General features: G+C 41.4%; 1 protein-coding gene across 1 annotated transcript in view; it reads left to right on the top strand.

Moving 5' to 3' along the window:
* The window catches only part of LOC145404627 (BRCA1-associated RING domain protein 1-like), a 93,026-nt gene extending 73,273 nt beyond the window's left edge, over nt 1-19,753 (top strand). The window contains exons 10-12 of the mRNA XM_080276149.1: nt 7,080-7,192; nt 11,898-12,019; nt 19,385-19,753. Of these exons, the coding sequence (XP_080132275.1) occupies nt 7,080-7,192; nt 11,898-12,019; nt 19,385-19,753 (604 nt within the window). The remainder of the gene's footprint in view (nt 1-7,079; nt 7,193-11,897; nt 12,020-19,384) is intronic.
* Nucleotides 19,754-22,231: the final 2,478 nt, after the last annotated feature.

Here is a 22,231-nt window from a genome sequence, read left to right as displayed (position 1 = left end):
TTGTTTGCAGATGATACTGTGTTGTTGAGTGAAGACAAAGGGGAGCTGCAAGGCTTGGTGGATGAGTTTGAGAGAGTGTGTAAGAAATGGAATCTAAAGGTGAATGTAGGGAAGAGTAAAGTGATGGTCTTTGAGAGAGGTGAAGTCAGTGAATGTACAGCGAGGCTGGATGGTGAGGAATTGGAAAATGTGAGTACGTTTAAGTACTTGGGTAGTGTGATGAGTAAGGATGGAGGTTTGGAGGGTGAAGTGCTTGAAAGGGTACAGCAGGGAAGAAAGGTTGCTGGTTCTTTGAAATCAGTGATAAGAAACAGGGAAGTTAGCATGGAAGTGAAAAAGTTACTACATGACAGTATTGTGATACCAACTCTAACGTACGGAAGTGAAGCTTGGACGCTGTTGGAAGGACACAAGTCAAGAGTGAGAGCCGTGGAAATGAGTTATTTAAGAGGAGCCTGTGGAGTCACATGGAGAGACAGGCTGACGAATGAGGATATAAAGGAGCGTTGTGGTGTTGATGTGGATGTGATAGGAAGTGCTATGAGGAACACACTGAGGTGGTTTGGCCATGTGGAGAGGATGGAGGGTCAAAGACTGACGAAGAGAGTGTATGTGAGTGAGGTGGAGGGGGAAAGAGGGAGGGGGAGGCCGAGGATGAGATGGAGAGATGGGGTGGAGAGGTATGTGAGAGAGGGGGGTGTGAGTTGGGAGCAGGGGAGTGAAATGGCGGGGGACAGGGTGACTTGGAGGTGATTTGTTTGTGGCCACCCCAAACGGGATTGAGGCGTCTGGCAATAGATAGATAGGTTACCACCCAGTGTGGTAAATGGTTTCCTGGTGTACTGGAAACCATTTGGCTTGTCACTCAGTGTAGAGTCACCCATAGGCAGAAGGAAGAGGAAAGAGTGAAGGAAAGAAAGACAGAAGAGGGAGTGTAAAGTCACCCTTATGCAGATGGAAGAGGAAAGAATGAAGGAAATAAAGACAGAAGAGGAAGGAAGGGAGAGAGGAAAGGGCAGATACCCAAAGCAACACTACATTGAGTGAGTGGATGGTGAGTGCCCCCACCTACCACAAATTTTTATTCTCTCTTTCTCTCTCTCTCTCTCAAAAAAAAAAAGAAAAAGAAAAAAAAAAAGGCTCATATGTACACATACACAATCTTTACCTGCTATAAATACACACACATACATTACATATTTGCCAGTGTATAGGGTGACTCTTGAACCTCATAAAAAAAATGCCCAAAATTGGGGGTCTTCCTAAACACTGGGTATAAAATCCTAACCTTTACATCCTGTGGTTATGAGATCCATAAGCATGATAGAGAACATTGCCAAACATTCACCTTGACCCTTGTTTCCCTGAATAAAGTACATATTCTGTCAAAAACTGTTGAAATTACTAACATCATCATCAAACGCAACTTGTTTTCCCTATGAAGGCAAATTTTTATAAAGAGTATCCCCATGGATACAGCCATAAGGACATAAGAAACATGCGTAACCTGTTGAGCTCATGCCATGAACACCAACACGTGTCTCGGTAGCGACTGGCTGGATTGTTTACCACTGAGTGCAGGGTTCCCAGATCTGAAGCAGGGCACATTACCAACAGTAATTAACAGCAGTGACCATGCTGTTATTCCTAGTGGATTAACTTCAGCCTTACAACCACCTGATGTCTGTCTGAATAAACCATTCAAAGACCGCATCCTTGAGCAATGGAACAAGTGGATGATCAGTGGTAAAAAGTTGTATACAAGTGGTGGGAATATGCGTGCTTCGAATCTGGATGAGCTGTGATTTTATTATCAAGGGATGGAATGATATTTCTGCGGAAACAGTCATCAACTCTTTCAAGAAATGTGGAATATCAAATTCAGTGGATGGCATAGAAGATGTCATTTTGTGGGCGAAAGAGGAAGCCAATGCAGAAGCTACACCTTTGAATTCAGAGTTTGATCCTTATGACGAAGAACTGCAAACTTTAAACCAGGATGAAGTTGATAGTGGTAGGTGGGGGCACTCGCCATCCACTCACTCAATGTAGTACTGCTCTCGGGTGTCTGCCCTTTCCTTTCCTCCATCCTTCTTTCCTTCCATCCTCTTTTGTCTTTCTTTCCTTCATTCTTTCCTCATCCTTCTGCCTGCGGGTGACTGTGCACTCCTTCTTCTGTCTTTCTATCCTTCATTCTTTCCTCTTCCTTCTGCCTGTGGGTGACTGTACACTGAGCGACAAGCCAATGGTTTCCTGTACACAAAGGAAACCATTTACTATGCTGGGTGGTAACCATATAACCAGATTTTGGCACCTGGTGGTTTAGTGGGTGATTACGGCACTCCAACGAGATTGAGCCGGTGAAGGTTTATATACAAGGGGTGGTTGGGATTTATTGCTCACGTAATGTTACTCAGGGATGAGTGCGGCTGGTCACTGTCATCTTAAATGTCAGGACCAATTTGCCTAGCCCTGGGCTTCTATGCTCCTTATGGGGCAACGTAGGATTGGATGATGGATGGATGAAGTTGACGAACTGATGATGTCAAATGTGGATGATACTGATTTTGAAGGTTTTTAATCACTTACAGTTGATGTGATGACTTTAATAAAATGTAACTTTCCTTTAACCTGTCGTATAATATTCACTGTAACATGATTTTAAGTTTTTAACACAGTATGAGTTTATACTCGAATATTAAATGTGTAACTCATTTTGATGTCGGAGGTGGCACATGCAGTCTAGATAGCCTGTAAAACCCATAGAAGAAGCTAGTTTAAAGTAAAACCTTACCAAAGGCTGTGTTGCTTAGCAATGTGTTAATAGTATCTCTTCACTGGTCAGTGGGAAGAGCGATAAAGGACTGGGGTTACTGAGGCAGCAAGCTCCTAGTGTCTAAAGAGTTGGGGCTCATCGTTTGGACAGAGTATATATCCAAAACCCACATTTTGGACGGCAATATTGGGAGTAGTCTTATAAACTGGTTGGCCCTATACACTGGCAAATTCGGTACATATATGCACTTGTGTAAACGTACTGGGAATGGCCGAGGGGGTCTCTAGCACTGGGTGAACCACCACCGAGCCAGACAGGGTGGCGCCACTGGGCTATTCTTCTGGGACAGAAGAATTTTGTGTGGATAAAATGGAAAAATATATGAATAATGGTTTTGAGCAGCCAGATCACAGCATCCGGGTAATGGATTGTCTGGGTAGTGGCCATCCAGATAATAGAGAGATTACTGTATATGAAACTGCAGTACGTGATGAAACCATTTGGCCTATCAGGTAGAGCCAGGATTCCGTTGGTTTGAATGATGAACGAATGGAAGCATGGCCCATTTAGTTGGGCAAATTTTGGCTGTCTGTATGCTGCTACTTCTCACCCCGCCCTAGGGTGGGAAAGGAGGTCCGGATGATGATGATGATGAAGTATTTTCTTAGTTAGTACCATACATTGTAATCTTGACCTACAGTGCTCGTCAGAAGTATGGGGCGCCCTGCGTCCCTCCTGAGAAACAAACCTTTCAGCATTGAAAAAACATATAAATAATGCATTTTATTTACCTTTAGTGCTTCGTAGGGTAGCCTTTACGTTTCTTCACGGACCTGAGACGTCTTGGAAGTGAAAGGGCGAGGCTCCTGAGGTGCTGGAGGGGTATTTTGTCCCAGGAGTCACGAATGGCGGCTTCCAGCTTAGGCAGAGAGCTCACGTCCTTCCCTTGGAGACTCTTCTTTACGAGGTACCAGAGGTTTTCAATCGGGTTGAGGTCTGGGCTATTTCCTGGCCAGTCTGTCATGAATGATACCTCGCAGTCACGAAGCCAATTGGTGACCGATTTGGCCTTGTGAGCAGGTGCACCGTCCTGCTGAAACACTCGTGCACCTGTTAGCTCGAAGGAGTCTGGTAAATGATCACACAGAAGCTCCAGGTAAACATCCTGATTCACTCTGAGGTTCTTGGGATGTACAACAAGCTTCCCCAAACCCTTCCCTGAAAAACAACCCCATACCATGAGTGAATCAGGATGTTTAACTGTGCTTTCTACATACCGTGGGTCAAGTGGGTCACTACCTTTGCATGCTTCTCTGTTACAGGTATCACTAAACGTTGCCTCATCAGACCACAACACTGGCAACCATTGCTCCTCACCCCAATTTAGATATTTATTAGCAAAGGCAAGCCTACGAATTCTCTGGCTGCTAGAGAGAAGAGGCTTTTTCACAGGCCTGTGACTTGTGTAACCAAGCTCATGCACCCTACGAGACACTGTTCTCACTGACACCTCACCAAACACTTCTGGGTTGCTCTCCTTAATTTTCCTTGCACTCACACAAGGATTAAACTCCACTGCACGTTTTAAAACATTAACAGACCTTGGGGAAGTTTTCCTAGGCCTACCAGACCTCGGTTTCTTTGTGGGAACTTCACCACTGTTTTCCTCCCGAAACCGCGCACACCAACGACGCACTGTCGATCGTCCCACACCAACCAATTCACTAATTTCCTTTGTCTGGTGGCCTGCCTCCTTTAGAGCAATGATCTGGGATATGATTTCACTCGATAGTCCACGGATAGGTGCCATAACAAAGTTTTGAAGGCCAAAACACTGCGGGACACTCGGTAAAAAATGACGCAATTTGAGAGGGACACTCGGCGGAGTTCCTCTCTCTCAGGCAGCCCGTGGGCAACTGAGGCGGGAACCAACCAGCGCGTCAGAAGGCCTCAGGCTACCGTGACGTCATGCTCGGAGCTCAAACTTGTGGCTCAATTCTTACCCCCAAAAATGGGTGATTCTTTTTGGGCCATAAGTATTGCGCGCCCGGCGGACATCGCTGAATACTTCTGACGAGCACTGTATGTCTTGTCCTCTTTGTGACAGTTTCATGTTTTCTTCCAGAATTATTAATTTACTGTTTCTTTTTCAGAATTATTTTCCAAATCCAGGTCTCTAAGTTACTATGTATTTTGTGGGAAATATAGCCTATTGGTTTGCCTGGGTGAGAGGAGTTGTACCAGTAAAGTAAAAGAAGGCTGTGGCTTAGTTTGCACAGAAGTAAAGGTGATGAAATGAGGATGAAGGCTATCATGGTATGTATCTGCTGAGTGATTTAGGAAAGATGTATGAAGAATGATAATAGAAAAGGTTGGCAGATTCCATAATATTTGGTGAGTGAAGAATAGGCTGGTTTCTGGAATGGCAGGGATATATTGTTGTTGCTGTTGAGTGACCCCAGTTTGTTGGTCTGAGCAGACCCATCAGCCACAAGCCCCCTGCAGAGTTGTCTCATGCAGTGAATCTGTGTTCCCTTGCGGTGGACAGTACCTTGCCGCAGTGTGGTGTGGGGAAGAGTGTGGAAGTTTGGTCCGTGGCTGGATGTTGCACTTGTGTCTCTCTACCCACTTAACCTGTGGATTTTAGCAAGGGGGTTGCAAAACAGGCTTTGTGATGCAGCAGTATGACCAGTTTAGCAGCCTTTGCAGAATGAATTAAAATATACATCATCATCATCATAGAATATGAAATATGAAATGTTTTTGCACAACTCATCATAGTTATGAAGTTATTTTGGTAGAAAATTTCTCAGTTGGTGGGAAACGGCTAATTGTACAAGCAGGACACACTCCTGTCAAAGCCTCAGCAAGTTACCAGTTAGTCCAGTAAGCTATAACTTGAGCATGATGTGCTGTTTACAATTTCCCCGTTCTCTTAGCCACTCTTGTCCTTGCATTTATCAAGAACCAGTGTTTCAGTATGAGTTTAAGCCTTCCAAAGGTGCTGATGCCTTGGTAAATGGATCATGAAGTGTGTAATTTTTGTTCCTGGTAGCAACTCTTACCATGTTTCTGGGCCCAACCAAAAGGGTGGGGATGAGAGAAGACAGATGGCCTAATATCCAATAAAAACTCTATGATGCTTCACCAATGAGAAGCTTTGTGGTGCATTGTTAAAAGTCTTACCCATAGGTGGGTTGCTTGCACCCTGAATTGACTCATATGGGGTAAGTCACACACCTCAGGTTTAACAGGAGAACCTTAGTAGCCTCTATACTACCTTATTATTTGGTTATATGGTTACCACCCAGCATTGTAAATGGTGTCCTGAGATATAGGAAACCATTTGTCTTGTTATTCAGAATGATCACCTAAGGAAGAAGTAGGTAGCACTAAATCAAGTGAGTGGATGATGAACACCACCACCTACCACTGGCAAGGGACACGTGGATCGTACATTTGCTGTGAAACAGATAGTGGAGAAAGCATATGAGAAAGACTAAGATTTTCATGGCATTTATGGATCTGGTAAAGGCAACACAGTTATTCTCACATCAAACTTCTAAGAGACATCTGAGATATGCACTTTCCCTTTACCAGTGCTGCCTGTCTTACACTCTCCATCTTCACAAGGTTTACTTGTCCTGCTGTCTTCCACCATCCACCATTAGCCCATCCCTCCTGTCCCATCTAGTTCTTTCTGCTTACTCCTCCCAGTCTCTCTTTTCCTCACCTTTGACTTGCACTCTGCCAACTTTACAACACGTACGACACCTGTCCTCATAGTATGTATTTCTCAGGCTTGTCCTACCACTCACCACAATCCCATCCCATCCCATGTGCTTCTTTCGACTGTACTTTGATGTGAATATCATAATACTCGCATATTTTGTATATACCTCATTAAACACCCTGTCTATGGCGATTCTATCCATATGACGAGACCATCTAAGTATATACTCCCCACGTTTTTCCTGAATCACACTATTTCTTATGTTCGCCATATAAAGTCCACACACATTGCTTGATAGTCCTGTTTTCACTGCTCATACTCTTGACTTTTGTTTTTCATGGCATACCAAATTATGGCATTTTCATTTACCTTAGAGAATATATCTACACTAATAGTTTTCAGGAATTACATTACTGTATTTCTTATCCTGTCCAGTGTACAAAGTCTGTTCATTGATGAATAGTCTCATCTTCACTGCTCCACTCTTGACTTTTCCCCCTCATGGCATTCCAAATTATGGCATTTCCAGTACAGTTGAGAATACTTTATGTCTACACTAATTTTTTTCAGTGATGAAGTAACCCACATCATTGTTGCCTGTTCGGAGGACAATGTTACACTTCAGCGAGGACTGACATACATGATGGGAGTCGTGTCTGGGAAATGGATTGTTTCACACACATGTAATTGTTTTTATATATTTTATCTTTTTAATGTTAAGAGTATTCAGGTATTGTAGGTGTTCTTGTTGAAATTATGTAACAATTAGTAAAGTCAGCACAGTAATCTGCTGAAGCAGTTTAAATTAGAATATGAATGAATAACAATGGTATGGTAGCCCTCAAATTCTCAGCTGAAGCATATACAGCTGTGATCAAGCACTCCCACTATAACTGAAAAATTGCTGAGCAAGAATAGTACTATTGAATGCATGAACTGCAGTTGTACAGTATTCCCAGTATGCTAATTTTTCAGTTTTGTATATTCAGTTTTTAAAAAGTGTTATTAGATGATGATGATGATTTATCAGTATGATTCCCCCCCCCCCCACACACACACAAAAATGTACAGCAGTTTACTTTTGCCTTTTGTAATGAAAGGAGTGAGTATATTGAGAATATAAAGCATGCAAAAAAAAATTAGTAAAAAGTTAAAAGAAGAAAAAGGTGTGTGGTGATTTAAGGAAGACAGATGAATGCAAACTACACTGATACACTAGGACATTATTAAAGTGTGAAAGTATGAGTGATGAGAGTGAAAGAATATAAAACTACTCTGATACTAGGACATCGTGAAAGTGTGCAAACATGAGTGACGAGAGAATACAAACAGATGGAAGCGAAATAATGGTGTGATGTGAAAATTATTTGGAAAAGCTGATGAATGGGAATGATATCAGTGGTAAAAATGATTTGTTTTGGTGGTGAACAGGGAAGAAATGTGGTAATGAGGATGGGAAGGCAGCAGGTGCTGATGATATATAAGAAGAGGTGGTAAAACTTAAAGGAGAGAGGAATGATGTTGGATGTATTCCAGAAAGCTTGGATAAGTGGAGTTTTGCCAGTTGAGTAGAAGAAAGTCGTGATTGTACATTTGTACAAGTTTAAGTGTGATCGAAGGTAGTGCAGAAATTGTCATGAGATAATGCTGCTGAGTGTTTTAGGAGAGGATATGGAAGAATGATCACAAAGAAGGTAAGGAATATATCGAATGTTTGGTAAATAATGTTCATGGTCATTTTAACAGTGGTAGGGGATGTTTGAATCAGATATTTGCAGCAACACAGATAGTGGAGAGAGCATGTAAGAGGGAATATAAGTAATATACCAAAATGTCTGGTTAATAATGTTCATGGTCATTATAATGGTGGTAGGGGATGTATTAATCAGATATCTGCAGTAACGCATATATGGAGAAAGCATGTGAAAAGGAATATAAGGTATTTATGCCTCTTATGGATCTGGAAAAAATAGCACATGACAACGTGAAGAGTGAAGGATTTTAGAAGATTTTGCCTGCGTGTGTTATGGATATAAAACTTTAGAATCCTGGAAGTATATTCTGTGATGATACAGGCTGTGTGAGTGACTGGCTTGGTATCAGTTTTAGAGTAAGCCAAGGATGTATCATGTCCCTTTAGCAGTTCAACATATATATGGAGGGAGTTACAAGATATGTGAAAATTAAGAGATGTTTGCTGATGATATGCTGGTTCGGTCTAATAGTGAACAAGATCTTTGCAGACTGGTTTTCTGAATGTCTGTGGGTAGTCCAGCCATCCATCATCCAATCCTACATTGCCACATGAGGAGCATAGGAGCCTGGGGCTAGGCAACTTGATCCTGACACATAAGATGAGAGTGACCCTGAGTGGCATTACGTGAGCAATAAACCCAACCATCCCTTGGATATAAACCTTCACAGCCTCAATCTGATTGGAGCGCTGTAATTACCCACTAAACCACCAGGCGCAAAAATTTAGTTACAGTAAACCCTCTCTAATTTGGATTAATTGTGGGGAATCCCGTGTCAAAATATCCGATAATCCGAATTATCAGAGCACATGCCTACCGTGGAGAGGATGGAGAATGAAAGACTGACTAAGAGGGTGTATGTAGGTGAGGTGGAGGGAGGGAGAGGGAGGGGTAGACCGAGGATGAGGTGGAGGGATGGAGTTGAGAGGTATATGAGGGAGGGGGGGGTGAGTTGGGGGGAGGGGAGTCAAATGGTGGGTGACTGAGTGACTTGGAGGCGTTTTGTCTGCGGCCACCCTTTGCGGGATTAGGGCGTCGGGCTATAGATAGATAGATAGATAGATAGACATGCCTACCGCTCTACCCAAAGCACACCCTCACTCACTAAAACATGGCTTTTTCACAAAAACATTGAACAATACAGTACAGTACTGTACCCATGTCCCGTACCACCTGCCACTGCCTGCCTCAGTGTTGTGTGGATGGTCACTATGATAAGCATTTATTTGCCTATTTCCTTGCTCCTCATTTCCTCTCAGAACTCTGAGCACGTGGTTCCAAACTAACTTTAGTTAGGCGGCCTAAGCACTTTGAAAGCGCTGTAAACACAAGAAAAGCATTTATTCCAAAGGAAAATGTAAAACTGTTAGATGAAGTGACGTGTGGTGTAGGAGTTTAAATCCAGTTGATCAGATAGCTAAAACGAGTCAGATGTGTTTACGATGTGGATAGTTTCATCGCTGAAAAAAAAAAAAAAAAATAGTTAATGATGAAGGAGCAGTAAAATTCATGTTTTTGCCTTGGGTGCAACGAGTGTGAAGAAGAAGAAAAAATAAAGTCTTTTTACCTGACCTTTGTTATGAACTGGCTGTCTTTGGTTGAAAAAATTTGGCTCTTACAGTATGTGAAGATGCTACTTGTTGGTGTAAATAGTTGGGTAAGATAATTATGTGAGTTCAGTTCTTGTGAATTATACTGTCATACAAATTATACTGCTTGGCTGACTTGTGTATTATTCACAATTACTGCATTTGTGTGTATCTGAGAAGTGACAAGTACGCAATCACTCCATGCTGATGACTTCAGTGTAGTTTTTTTTCCTTTATTGTTGATGACTAATGACTTTCGCACTGTATTTTTTTTTTTCTTAATGAGTGGGCCGAAAATGATTCCTGGCAAAATTTGCTTGATACTGGGCTGCCATTATTAACATGGTGGTTAGGTCAGAAATTTTTGTTTGATTGGTAATGAGGACTTTCAAGAGGCTTAGTGGCAATCCTTGGTGGTTAATATTTTTATGGGGAGTATTAGGGGGCAAAAGTAGTTGGTTAGGTTAGGTTAGAATGCACTGATGTGTCCAGTCGGTGACATCGTATGCAAACACACTGTCATGGGTGTCTTACGGCAGACATATTTGTAATAACCTATCTTTAAAAAAAGAAAAAAAAAAAAAAAGAAGAAGGGGGATCCTAGAACCTAACCCTCTGTTTTACATGTATATATCACATTCTAGCATGAAATTGATTTTGCATGAGGTTCTGCATAACCTATCTTTTGTTGTATGAAAACTGTACTGTACTCCACTTGCTTAAATCGGATTTGTATCTGAATTAAAATTATTTGTCCGACGTCCAAAAATATCTGATTTATCCTATATCCGAATTATATGGATCCAAAATAGAGAGGGTTTACTGTATATGGTTACCACCCAGTGTAGTAAATGGTTTCCTTTTGTACTGGAAACTGTTTGGCTTGTTGCTCAGTGTAGAGTCACTAACAGGCAGAAGGAATAGGAAAAAATGAAGGAAAGAAAGACAGAAGAGGGAGTGTACAGTCACCCGTAGGCAGAAGGACGAGGAAAGAATGAAGGAAAGAAAAACAGAAGAAGATGGAAGGAAAGAAGGATGGAGGAGAGGAAAAGGCATATACCCAAGAGCAGTACTACATTGAGTAAGTGGACGGTATGGTTGAAAATAAATTTAGATAGGAATGAAGTGTTTGGATGTTGAGAGAGAAGGCGATTCAGTGTGATGCGTTAGTGAGTGAAGTGGGAATTGAATTGGTGAAGGAGTTTAAGTATCTCTGAATAGTAATAGATGAGAGAGGTATATGGGCAAAGAAGTGGTGAGTAGAGTGGCTTTGGGAAGAAAGGTAGCCAGTGCTATAGGAACCTTGATACCCGAGTAAGAAAGCTGCAAAATGATTACATGATTCTTTATATGGATGTGAGATGGGTGTGACATGAGTGTGTAAAGTTAAGGGTATGAGCACAGGAAATCAGATACAGTAGCAGAATGTATATTATAGGAAACAAAGTGATGAATAAAAGTTATGGCTTATGGAAATATGTTAATAGTAAGGTATAAGAGTACTTAGATGGTATAGAGGATGGATATAGATGGAGTTTGAAATAGATGTGTATTTGAGTTTGAAGGCAGGAGGAGGCATTGTAGATGAAGAAGGATGATGCATATGGCTAATGCATGTGTGAGAAAGTGAGATGCCAGAGTTAATGAGGATAAGGAATTGACAAGGGATAGAATTGGTTGAATGAAATTCATGCATGTACAGAGAAATACGTGAAAGTTTAGCGCTGCTTTGACAGTGAAATGATCATATTGAAAGGTTTTTGTGAAGTGTAGCAATAAGGAAAAAATAAGTGCAGATGATTGTTGTGTGGAGCCAATTTTCTGTTTCTTAATTATTTGTGAATGACTGTGGAATCCATTTCACTGAGCATATTGTTAATACAGTAGTTCGTTGACTTTATCTTCTCTCTTGCCTTTGTGGATTATCTGTCTTCTTATCATTAGGTAGGAGTAAGGGTCAGGATAATGGCGAGGATATGTGAAATTTATGTAAAAAATTTATGAAAGATGGAAACTAATGCTTTGATTTTGTCTGACATGGTAAGGGGTGGAAGAATGTTTGACCAAGGGGAAAATCGTGGATTTAGAGCTACACCAGGCAAGGGGTGCAGTCTCCGGTCCTGCTGCACTAGCTCCAGTTTCTGCAAGGATCAATGCTGATAATTTGGTAAGTACTGGTATTTCTTTCCTCCTCCTCCTCCTCCTCGTCCTCCTCCTCCTCCTCCTCGTCCTCCTCCTCCTCCTCCTCCTCCTCCTCTTCTTCTTCTTCTTCTTCTTTTCTCCATCTTTTTCTTCTTCATCATCTTCTTCTTCATCTCCTCCTCCCTCTTCTTCTTGTTATTTAAGAGTGGCCATAGCTGTCTTATAAGAAGTTACTACTATGATTTTCATTGCAGTATATTACCTATGCTGCTTCCTTCCATAATCCATCTTTTATACAGTATTAATAATTACAGTAATCCCTTATTTATCTGACAAAATTCAGCAAAAACCCTGTCGCAATGTCTTTTTGAAAAATGCCATCCTACATCCCAACTCCTCTAAAGGAGGTACAACTCCTGTAAAGCCCTATACCTGTACAGGTGATTATGCAAAACCTTTCCCATTACCAATTTCCTGATGGCCACCTTTATACAGTACAGTAATCCCTCCAATATCCAATGTAATAGAGCCAAAGGCATGTCCGGATAGTGATCCTTTCCGGATATTGGGCCCCAGCCTCCTGGACTTATACTTATGGACCCTAACTCAGAAAAACACTTATACAACTCCCTCTGGACACGCATTGCACCTATTTAAGACCCAAATCACACCAATAAAGGACATAAAAGACTGAAATAAATGCAAAAGAACCATAAAATGAGGTTTTAGAGGTGAGTTTATACAATATTAAACATTCTGGGTACTTACAACAAGTCCCTGGCTCCTGGACTGGTTTGAACCGCCAGTTTGCAGTCCACAGTTAATCCTTTGCACTCTAAATTCTAATTTCTTAACACTGCACAAGACTGTAAATTCCCGTGTGTTCTAGTGGCGAGGTATTGCTGTTTATTCACTGTTTATTCACAAAAAACGAGCACCTGTGGCTTGCATAGCTATAGGCTGTGACTGTTGATGATGGTGGGGTAACAGTTGCCAGATCACAACGGCCACATTACCAAACTCCTCAATTTTCATTACCATTTTTAACTTTCATTACCAAATTCGTAAAGCTAGCATCTGTTCTTCACTAATTATGTACACAAGTGGAAATACATGTAATCACTGTTCTTATAATTAACAGCATGTTGATTATTATCACGCTATATAGGCAACCAAATTAATCAGAGAGAGCAAACAATCCACCATCTCCATCCTGTGTATCCTCATACATGTGAAAAATCTGTTTGGTATTGTATTACCAAGGAAGGGGTGAAGGGACCATGGTGTAACAGCTGTTCGGCGCCACACGGCAATTTCAAATTCTATCTATCTATCTATAGCCCGACGCCCTAATCCTGCAAAGGGTGGCCGCAGACAAAACGCCTCCAAGTCACTCTGTCACCCACCATTTGACTCCCCTCCCCCCAACTCACCCCCCCCTCCCTCATATACCTCTCAACTCCATCCCTCCACCACATCCTCGGTCTACCCCTCCCTCTCCCTCCCTCCACCTCACCTACATACACCTGCTTAGTCAGTCTTTCATTCTCCACTCTCTCCACATGTCCAAACCACCTCAGTGTATTTCTCCTAATCAAATTACGGATAGGAAAAAAGTCAGATTTTTAAAAATTTTTTTGTGGTTTTTGGCCCATTTTGGGAATATTGGATCCCAGGACGAAAATGTCCGGTTAGTGGGGATGTCCGGAAAATGGGCATCCGGATATTACAGGGATTACTATTCATTGCTTAATTCTTATAACAACCACTGGTATGTAATGTTAACGTGTTTTTTTTTCTTGATTTAAAAATGCATTTCTTTTACACATGTTCCACCGTAAGTCTGTCTCATTCACACTGAATACTTGTTCAGTTACAAACACTAAGAGTATTGTTATTTATTAAAAGTAAAAGTGAGCTTGAGATTTACAGATGAAAATTGACGAGTTGAAAGCAGGTGGCTTGCTGCATAAGTTAGCGTACTTAACACAAAGGAGACAGACTGGTGCCAAATATGTGCATATTTATGTAAACATTTACCATAATATTTTCCACAGAAGGAGCTACAGGAGCTAAGAATATTACATTTGTTACAAGTGAGAATGAGGTGTGTAGATGGATATGAGTGGGTCCAAAAGCAGATGATGAGGTACATGAATTACTTAACACGTGGTACACAATTTGACATCAACTGCATTCATATTTGTGTAAACATTACTGTATATTATTTTCCACAGATGGAGCTGCTATGCAGGCACTAAGAATATTTTTTATTTACCAAAAGTGAGGGTGAGAAACATAGATGGATAGGAATAGAGCCGAAAGTATAACCTGCTACGTAAGCTGTGTAACACAAAGAAAACAGTCTAGTTCCAACTACATGCATATATATATATATATATATAGTAAAACCTTTCCAAGTTGGAATAATTGGGACTGAGGTCATTCCAACTTGACAATAATTCCGACTTATTGAAATACGAGATTCGTGACTAACCAGGAAAAAAAAAGAAAAATGACACCATGCTTGTAGAGGGTGTAATCCAAGCCTAAGGAGGGCCTTTTGGTGGGATGTAGAGGTGGTAGGGGAGCATATGATCGCTTCTGTGCGGCACTTCTTAACCATAATCACAACTGAACAACAGTACAGTACTGTAATGTACCGTACACTTTTACACACATCGAGCTACCAGCATCGATCCTTTCCAAAACTTTCAGCTTCTCTTGGATGCTCAGGGTCTTCAGCTTCATCCCCTTCCTGCCTGAAGGAGCCTTGGGAGCCTTGGAAGCCATGCTGGCTTGTAATAAAAGTGCAGAATACGGAGTGGAATGTGAGAGTATACCAACACGAGTGCTAGCAGATGCTAGAATGAGGAGAGTGAGGTGGGAGGTTCAGGACTTAGCAGCGCTGTCAAGCAGAATAATACAGTACTGTACAGCACAGAAATCTGCTAGACTGGCCTAAATAGTGTTGAAAATCCACCAGACTGATGGAAATTAGGGAACATTAAGGAAAACAGTGCTCAATAGGGCTATACAGTACACCAGATATAGAGCAAGCTTCATCATTTATTGTCAACCTGGTTTTTTTTTTATAAACCTCTACATTTAGTGGGCAAGTCGCCATATTAGCAACACTAGGCGGGAGGTGGCTGGCGAGCCCTCACAGGCTAGAACCTGATGAGCCGGTGCATCATCATACTGAGATGTGGCTTCCCTTAGCCGAGATTTCACTTCTAAGTGATAGTTTTATGAGAATTTTCTGACCGATGGAACAACACGAGCTCTCACAGCCTAGAGTGATGCGTCATCATTCCAAGATGGGCCATCCGTTAGATGTCATTTTACGACTGGGGAAATTTTTCTAATATTTTTTTTGACCAATTTCAAACATTTTAAATTATTTTCATTAACAATTTTCATGTGCCATTACGACTTGTGCGTAATTCTAATTTATTGGATGCCAACTTGCAGAAGTTTTACTATATATATATATGTCCCAACTTCAGTCAGGATAGACCGGTCCTGCATCCTGCAGTGGACACTCAAATGACTGATGATGATATATACATATAGTAAGACCTCACTATAACAGACTAATTGAGGCTCAAGCCATTCCGAAAAAAACGAAATTCTGATGAAAGCGACATCTGGACTTCCCCCTGCTAATCCAGACTTTTTCCGATATATCAAACATTAGTCCAGATTGCACCAAGGGTTTTTAAACTATTTTCACTACCATTGCGGTACTGTACATTAATCAAGTGATATAATATATATAATAATATTGTACTGTACACTGGTAAACATCACTTTTATTCACCTTATTGTGGTGAACATAGCTGAAGTGGTCAGGCAGTCTGGACTGCTTCTGGCTTTATCGGACATTTTCCAATGTACCGTATAGGAATTTAGTGCAGTAGCTCCTCGAGTCTGATAAAAGCGAATTCTGGTCTAATGAAGTCTGCTGTATGGAGGTTTTACTGTATATATATATATATATATATATATATATATACATACATACATACATATATATATATATATATATATATATACATACATACATACATATATATTCGCGTTGGTGGGAGGCACTTGCCATCCACTCACTCGACGTAGTGCAGCTCTCGGGTGCCCGCCCTCTTCTCTCTTCCTTCTTTCCATACTTCCTTTTCTTTCTTTCCTTCATTCTTTCCTCTTCCTTCTGTCTGTGGGTGACTCTACACTGAGTGACAAGCCAAATGATGTCCTGTACACCAGGAAACCATATGCCACATTGCATGGTAACCATGTAACCAGATTATGATGCCTGGTGGCTTAGCAGGCAATTAAGGTGCTCCAATCAGATTGAGTCTGTGCAGGTTTTTATCCAAGGGGTGGTTGGGGTTTATTGCTTATGTAATGCCACTCAGGGATGAGTGAGGCTGGTCACTCTCATATTAAATGTCGGGACCAACTGCCTAGCCCCTGGCTCCTATGCTCCTCATTGGGCAATGTAGGATTGGATGATGGATGGATGGATATATATAAATATATATATATATATACAGTATATATATATTTATGGACCCTTCGGTCCGTTTCTCACTTGCTCCTGTGAAAGGCTCTCGCGCTGCGTACTCGCTTTCTTGTGCTTCTCACCAAGTGAACAGCACGGGAAATGCACAGTAAAAATGCTCAATTCAGCAGCTCTGATCATCCAAAAGTATAGGGTCGTGGCGCATGGCTCAAGTAGACTTGATTTCTAAAAATCCTGGTACCGAATGAACTATTTTCCGAACCAAACTTTGATTGCTTTTAACTCTAGTAAAAAATCATCAATCGAGATAAGACTAATAATTTCGACATCAGCGAATTTTCTGCGATTTTCATGCCAATTGTGGTGCACCAGGATGCCTCTGTACTGAAAAAAGGCTCCCTCACCTCACTCCGGGAATGGAACCCAAGTTGTCCACATGCAAGTCCGATATATTAACCACTCAGCCACGGCAACCGACCGGACGCCGGGAGTGGCGTTTTTTTTTTTTTTTATTGGTAAAAATTTGATCACTTATTAAATATAGTAAAGTTTTTTAATCGTGATGGGACCAAGTTTTTTTCACATCAGCGAAATTTTTATGATTTTTGCACCAATTTTAGTGCGATTTGAATGTGTAGTTTCGGCTGCCCAAAATACACAGACACACAGCTACTGCTATAGTATATTTGTATATATATATATATATATATATATATATATATATATATATATATATATTCCCGGATGCCTTAATCCTGTAAGGGGTGGCCACAAGCAAATTGCATCCATGTCTCCCTTTCCCCTGCCATTTCACTGCCCTGCTTCCAGCTCACCCCCCCCCCCCTCTCTTATATACCTCTCCACTCCATCTCTCCATCTCATGCTTGGCCTCCACCTCACTCACATACACTCTTCTCGTCAATCTCTCGCACTCCATTCTCTCCATAAGGCCAAACCACCTCAGTGTATTTCTCCTAACACTTCCTGTCACAATTCGATCCACATCCACACCACAATGCTCCTTCACTTCCTCATTTGTCAGTCTGTCTCTCCATGTGACTCCACATTCTCTTCACAAATAACTCATTTTCCACTGCTCTCACTCTTGACTTCTGTCCCTCCAACAAGGTCCAAGCTTCACTTCCATACATTAGAGTTGCTATCACAATACTGTTGTGTACTGTAGTAACTTTTTCACTTCCATGCTCACTTTCTTGTTTCTTTTCACTGCTTGCAAGGAACCAGCAACTTTTCTTCCTTGTTGTACCCTTTCGAGCACTTCATCCTCTAAACTTCCATCCTTACTCATCACAATACCCAGGTACTTAAATGCACTCACATTTTACATTTCCTTCTCATCCAACCTTACTGTACATTCACTGACTTCACTTCTCTCGAAGCCCATAACTCCTCCCTACATTTACCTTTAGATTCCATTTCTTACACACACTCCCAAACTCATCCACCAAGCCTTGCAGCTCCCCTTCGTCTTCACTTAACAACACAGTATCATCTGCAAACAATAGTACAGAGAGTTTCCAAACATTGCCTTCTCTCATTAGGGCTGCTCCAACATCCACTGCCCTACCTTGTATCTCTTTTATAACCCCATCCATTTACAGATATTATTATCATCGTCATCATGTGGGACTCCTTTCCCACCCTAGAGAGTCATATATATATATATATATATATGAACATTTTTTCCTATAGAGGGAGTTACAGACATGCACATAAGCAACTTAGCACCTGAAAAAGCTCTGGTACTGTAACAAACGTCACAAACTGCATGACATACTTGACACGCTCTAATACCAGACATATTACTCTCTGTGACTGATGTGGAGCAGGCAGCAACCTTTGTTTTGGTGGCCATTGTTTGTGGCACAGGGGTGCTGCAATGGGTGGTGGATGGTTGGAAAATTTCAGTTTCGATGCATGCTTTTATTTTAGGTAATAAAAAACAGGTACCAGGTACTGCATAATTGAACCAGATTTTTTGCTTTGTTGGATAAGAACATGTCAGGTAATGCAGTATTGGATAAACAGGGGATTACTGTATGTGGTAAATATGCCCAGTAGAATAGGGTGGTCATTTGAACAGCTGCATCCAGATTTTCATCCCTGTCATCACTAAGGAGGATGGCATCATAAAGCTTGGCATGTTATTGATATTTTGTAGTTGCTCACATAATTGTTATGTACTATGCATTGTAGCTGTATGAACAGATTGTGCAGTAAGAGACATGGACCCAGGTTGAGCACATAATACCTTAATGACACAGTGCATGCAATGTCTGTCATGAAAGGGCAACAGCCTTACACCTTTCAGTTTGATTAATTGCTCTTTTGTTTTATTCTTCCAGCAACTTTATTGAACTTATGCAGACCTCTAGTAAAGAGGGTGTTATCCAATTTGAAAAGCTTCCACAAAACTGAATAAAATTGGCTGGAGATAGCAGATTTTTATTTTATGAGTAGGTCACCTTGTTAAAGGCATTACTTATAAAAAGTTAGGAACCTCCCCTAAGGTGATAGTGGTCAGAGGGTCTTTAGTTATTGTCAGAGTGTTATCAAAGCCACTTTTGGAGTAAGATCAGTGACCCAGACATCAGTATGGATTGGTGGTTATGGTGAGAGAATTTTGCCCATACCATGTAGGGTCTGACATGTTCAGTAGGAGCAAACTGTGGGTTGGGGGCTGGACTATGTCAGGCAGGGAAGACGCAGTTAGTGTCTGGCATAGTATTGGGCTACAGTAATGTTGGTATTGTATTTGACATTCCTTTGTATATATTTACATGTTTTCCATATTCTGTAAGATTACAATTGAAGATTATTATTGAGGATAAAATGTTGATGTTACAGCGCCCTCGGTTATTCAATGGGTGTCACATGTTCCTGTGGGGTAGCTTCAGTGATCCTGGTCCTAGCAAGAAGGAGGTAGAAGCTTTGATTCGTGCAGGAGGTGGAATGATACTGGCCAGGGAACCAAATCCTGAGAGCATCTCTGAAGCTGAACACACTGTCCCATATCACACCACCTTGGATTCACCACTTGCTTCTTGCTCCCACTATATCATCTACCCTGGTGGCAATTGTCATCCACAGATCAAGTATAAAATGGCTCATGTCAAGTCCCAGCCTTTGAGCTGGCTGCTGGGATGTGCTGAAAATTGGCAGCTCATGCCCAGCGACTCTTTAGCTGATGCTGGTGAGGAGACAAATGTAAGTTAGTTTGTTACACTGTGCGAGTGTGTGCATGTGTGCATATATATATATATACAGTATATATATATCCATCCATCCATCATCCAATCCTACATTGCCCCAAGAGGAGCGTAGGAGCCTGGGGTGAGGCAGTTGGTCCCGACATTTAAGATGAGAGTGGTATATATATATATTGTTTATCTGGCAGTTCGAAACCATTATTCATACATTTTTCCATTTTATCCATTTTTATTTATGCTAGCTCCAGGTGGAAATTATGGCCATGCGAACATTTTCATCTGGCTGGGCCATTTTTTGTGTTTTTTTTCATGTCACTGCAGGGTATGGCCCTGCAGTGGTTACTGCTTGTCTGTGGTTGATGGGTCTGCTTAACCATGGTAATTGCTTCGCTGTGGTTTGTAGGCCTCCTTGACCAGATAGAGAAGTGTTAAACAACAGGAACTAGTGTTGTTCGATACCTGTAGTGACCTTTTACAATGGCTTTCAAAGTTCGGGTATGTATGGAGGGGGGGCCAGGGGAGAAGTTTATTATCCAGACAGATCCACTGTCTAGACATGCCTTAGGCTCTATTACATCGGATAATCGAGGGATGACTCTCTCTCTCTCTCTCTCCATACTTATATATATATATATATATATATATAGATAGATATATGTATATTTATACCTATTGGTATACCTGCCTTTGGCAGGTCTAGGGTGTGAGTGGTCTAAAATGCACCCCAAGTTTCTGCCTAAGTCATTGAAAATTAAGAAAATGAGACAGCTTTTTTTCTATGTATCTATCTATCTATTGCCAGACGCCATAATCCCATAAGGGGTGGTCATTTGACTTTGAGTTATTTTGCAATTTCCCTAAAAGTAGAAAAAATGACTTAGGCAGTTTCTTTATAAGGGTGATGATTTATATACTATATATATATACTGTATAAGTGAAACCTCATTATAACAGACTTATTGGGGGCCAAACCATTCCATAATAAGAGAAAGTGATAAAAAAGCAACACTGGACTTCCCCCTGCAAACATGGACTTTTTCTGATATACGCATCAAGCAGTTTTCCCCATACGACACTAAAGAGAAGCCAGAGATGCGTTCCAGGCCCAAACCCAAACTCTCGTATACCTTACTCAACCAACAGAGACTGACTCAGAAACATCATAGGTAATATTATTATCTTCATAAGCAATACTGTTGCTAAAAATGAGACAGCAGACATCACATGCAGGTAGGTGAGGTGGTGGAAAGGCATCTGACAGGCTACAGCCAAGCAAGCAGCTGCGCTGAGCTGCGTGGGGGGGTGGGGGAGGATGGGGAGATGGGAAGGAGACAAGCAGGGGTAGAGGAGGGCAGGGAGGGGAGGGGAAGTGAAAGGCAGGGGGACGGGGAGGGAGACGAGCAGAAGTGGGGAAGGGTGGAGGAACAGGGAGGGAGACAAAAAAGCCAAACTCCCCTAATACCCCCCCCCCATCCCATCTCACTGATTCTCTAACTCTCCTTTTCTCACTCACTCACTCATTCTCTCTCTCTCAAATGCACACACACACACACACACACACACACACACACACACACACACACACACACACACACCATCCCCCCTCTTCTCCCAGATCCCTCCCTCCATCCCCTGCCATGCTCAGCGATTTTTTTTTTTTTTTTTTTTTTTTTTTTTTTTTTTTTTTTACTTCAAAACTGTTGGTTGTATCGAAATTTTGAAATCACCACAAAAAAGCTCATGAAATTCTGCATTTAGACATATACTTTACTCTTGCACAGTGTGTGCAAAATTTTGGGTTAGGATGTTGGGAATTTATCTGAAGCTTATTTTACACCTGAACAAGTTTTATTCTCACTGCAATTCTGTACTTTTATTGATCAGTTGTGTGTGTTTTTATTAGCCTATAGTATAAACACCACCGAAGATGATGGTATGCAATTTATACCAATACTGCATAACCAATTTCCGGAGGCAAATTTGGCCGTGGAATTTTTTTCTTCGTGCCCGGGCAGAAGCCTTCATGGCTGGGATGGAGGAGGGATGGGGGGAGAAGAGAGAGGATGGAGGGAGGACCAGGAGAGCCGCATACTCCACCATATCTGCATTCAGACGTGCTCATTTCTAACCTGGGAAGAACAGAGGCACTTAGAAAATACTTTATTGTTACAGCTTAATTTTAAACACTGTAGGTACTGTACTGTACATTTTTGTGTTCTGTGCAACAGAAATGAAATAGCTAAACATCCTCTTTGTAAAAACAGGGCTGCTGCATCAGGATTATGTCATATCCCATGTATAGTAATTTGCCCATTAATCTGTGGGTTGTTTGGAGATATGTTTGGAAGCTATAATTTACACACCTTATTATTTACGATCTTACAAACTATGGGTGTTCACTTTATCTGTATACTGTATTTGACTTATCACTCGTCACCCTCAGACTTTTCCCAGTGTATACGAATTTAATCTAGTTGGCTCCTCA

The sequence above is a fragment of the Coenobita brevimanus genome, chromosome 64 (genome assembly GCF_032717465.1).
Source record: "Coenobita brevimanus isolate Jiangsu-jjx chromosome 64, ASM3271746v2, whole genome shotgun sequence".
Classification (NCBI taxonomy): Eukaryota; Metazoa; Arthropoda; class Malacostraca; order Decapoda; family Coenobitidae; genus Coenobita; species Coenobita brevimanus.
Note: the sequence above shows the minus strand (reverse complement) of the source record. Positions and strands in the feature narration are given on the sequence as shown.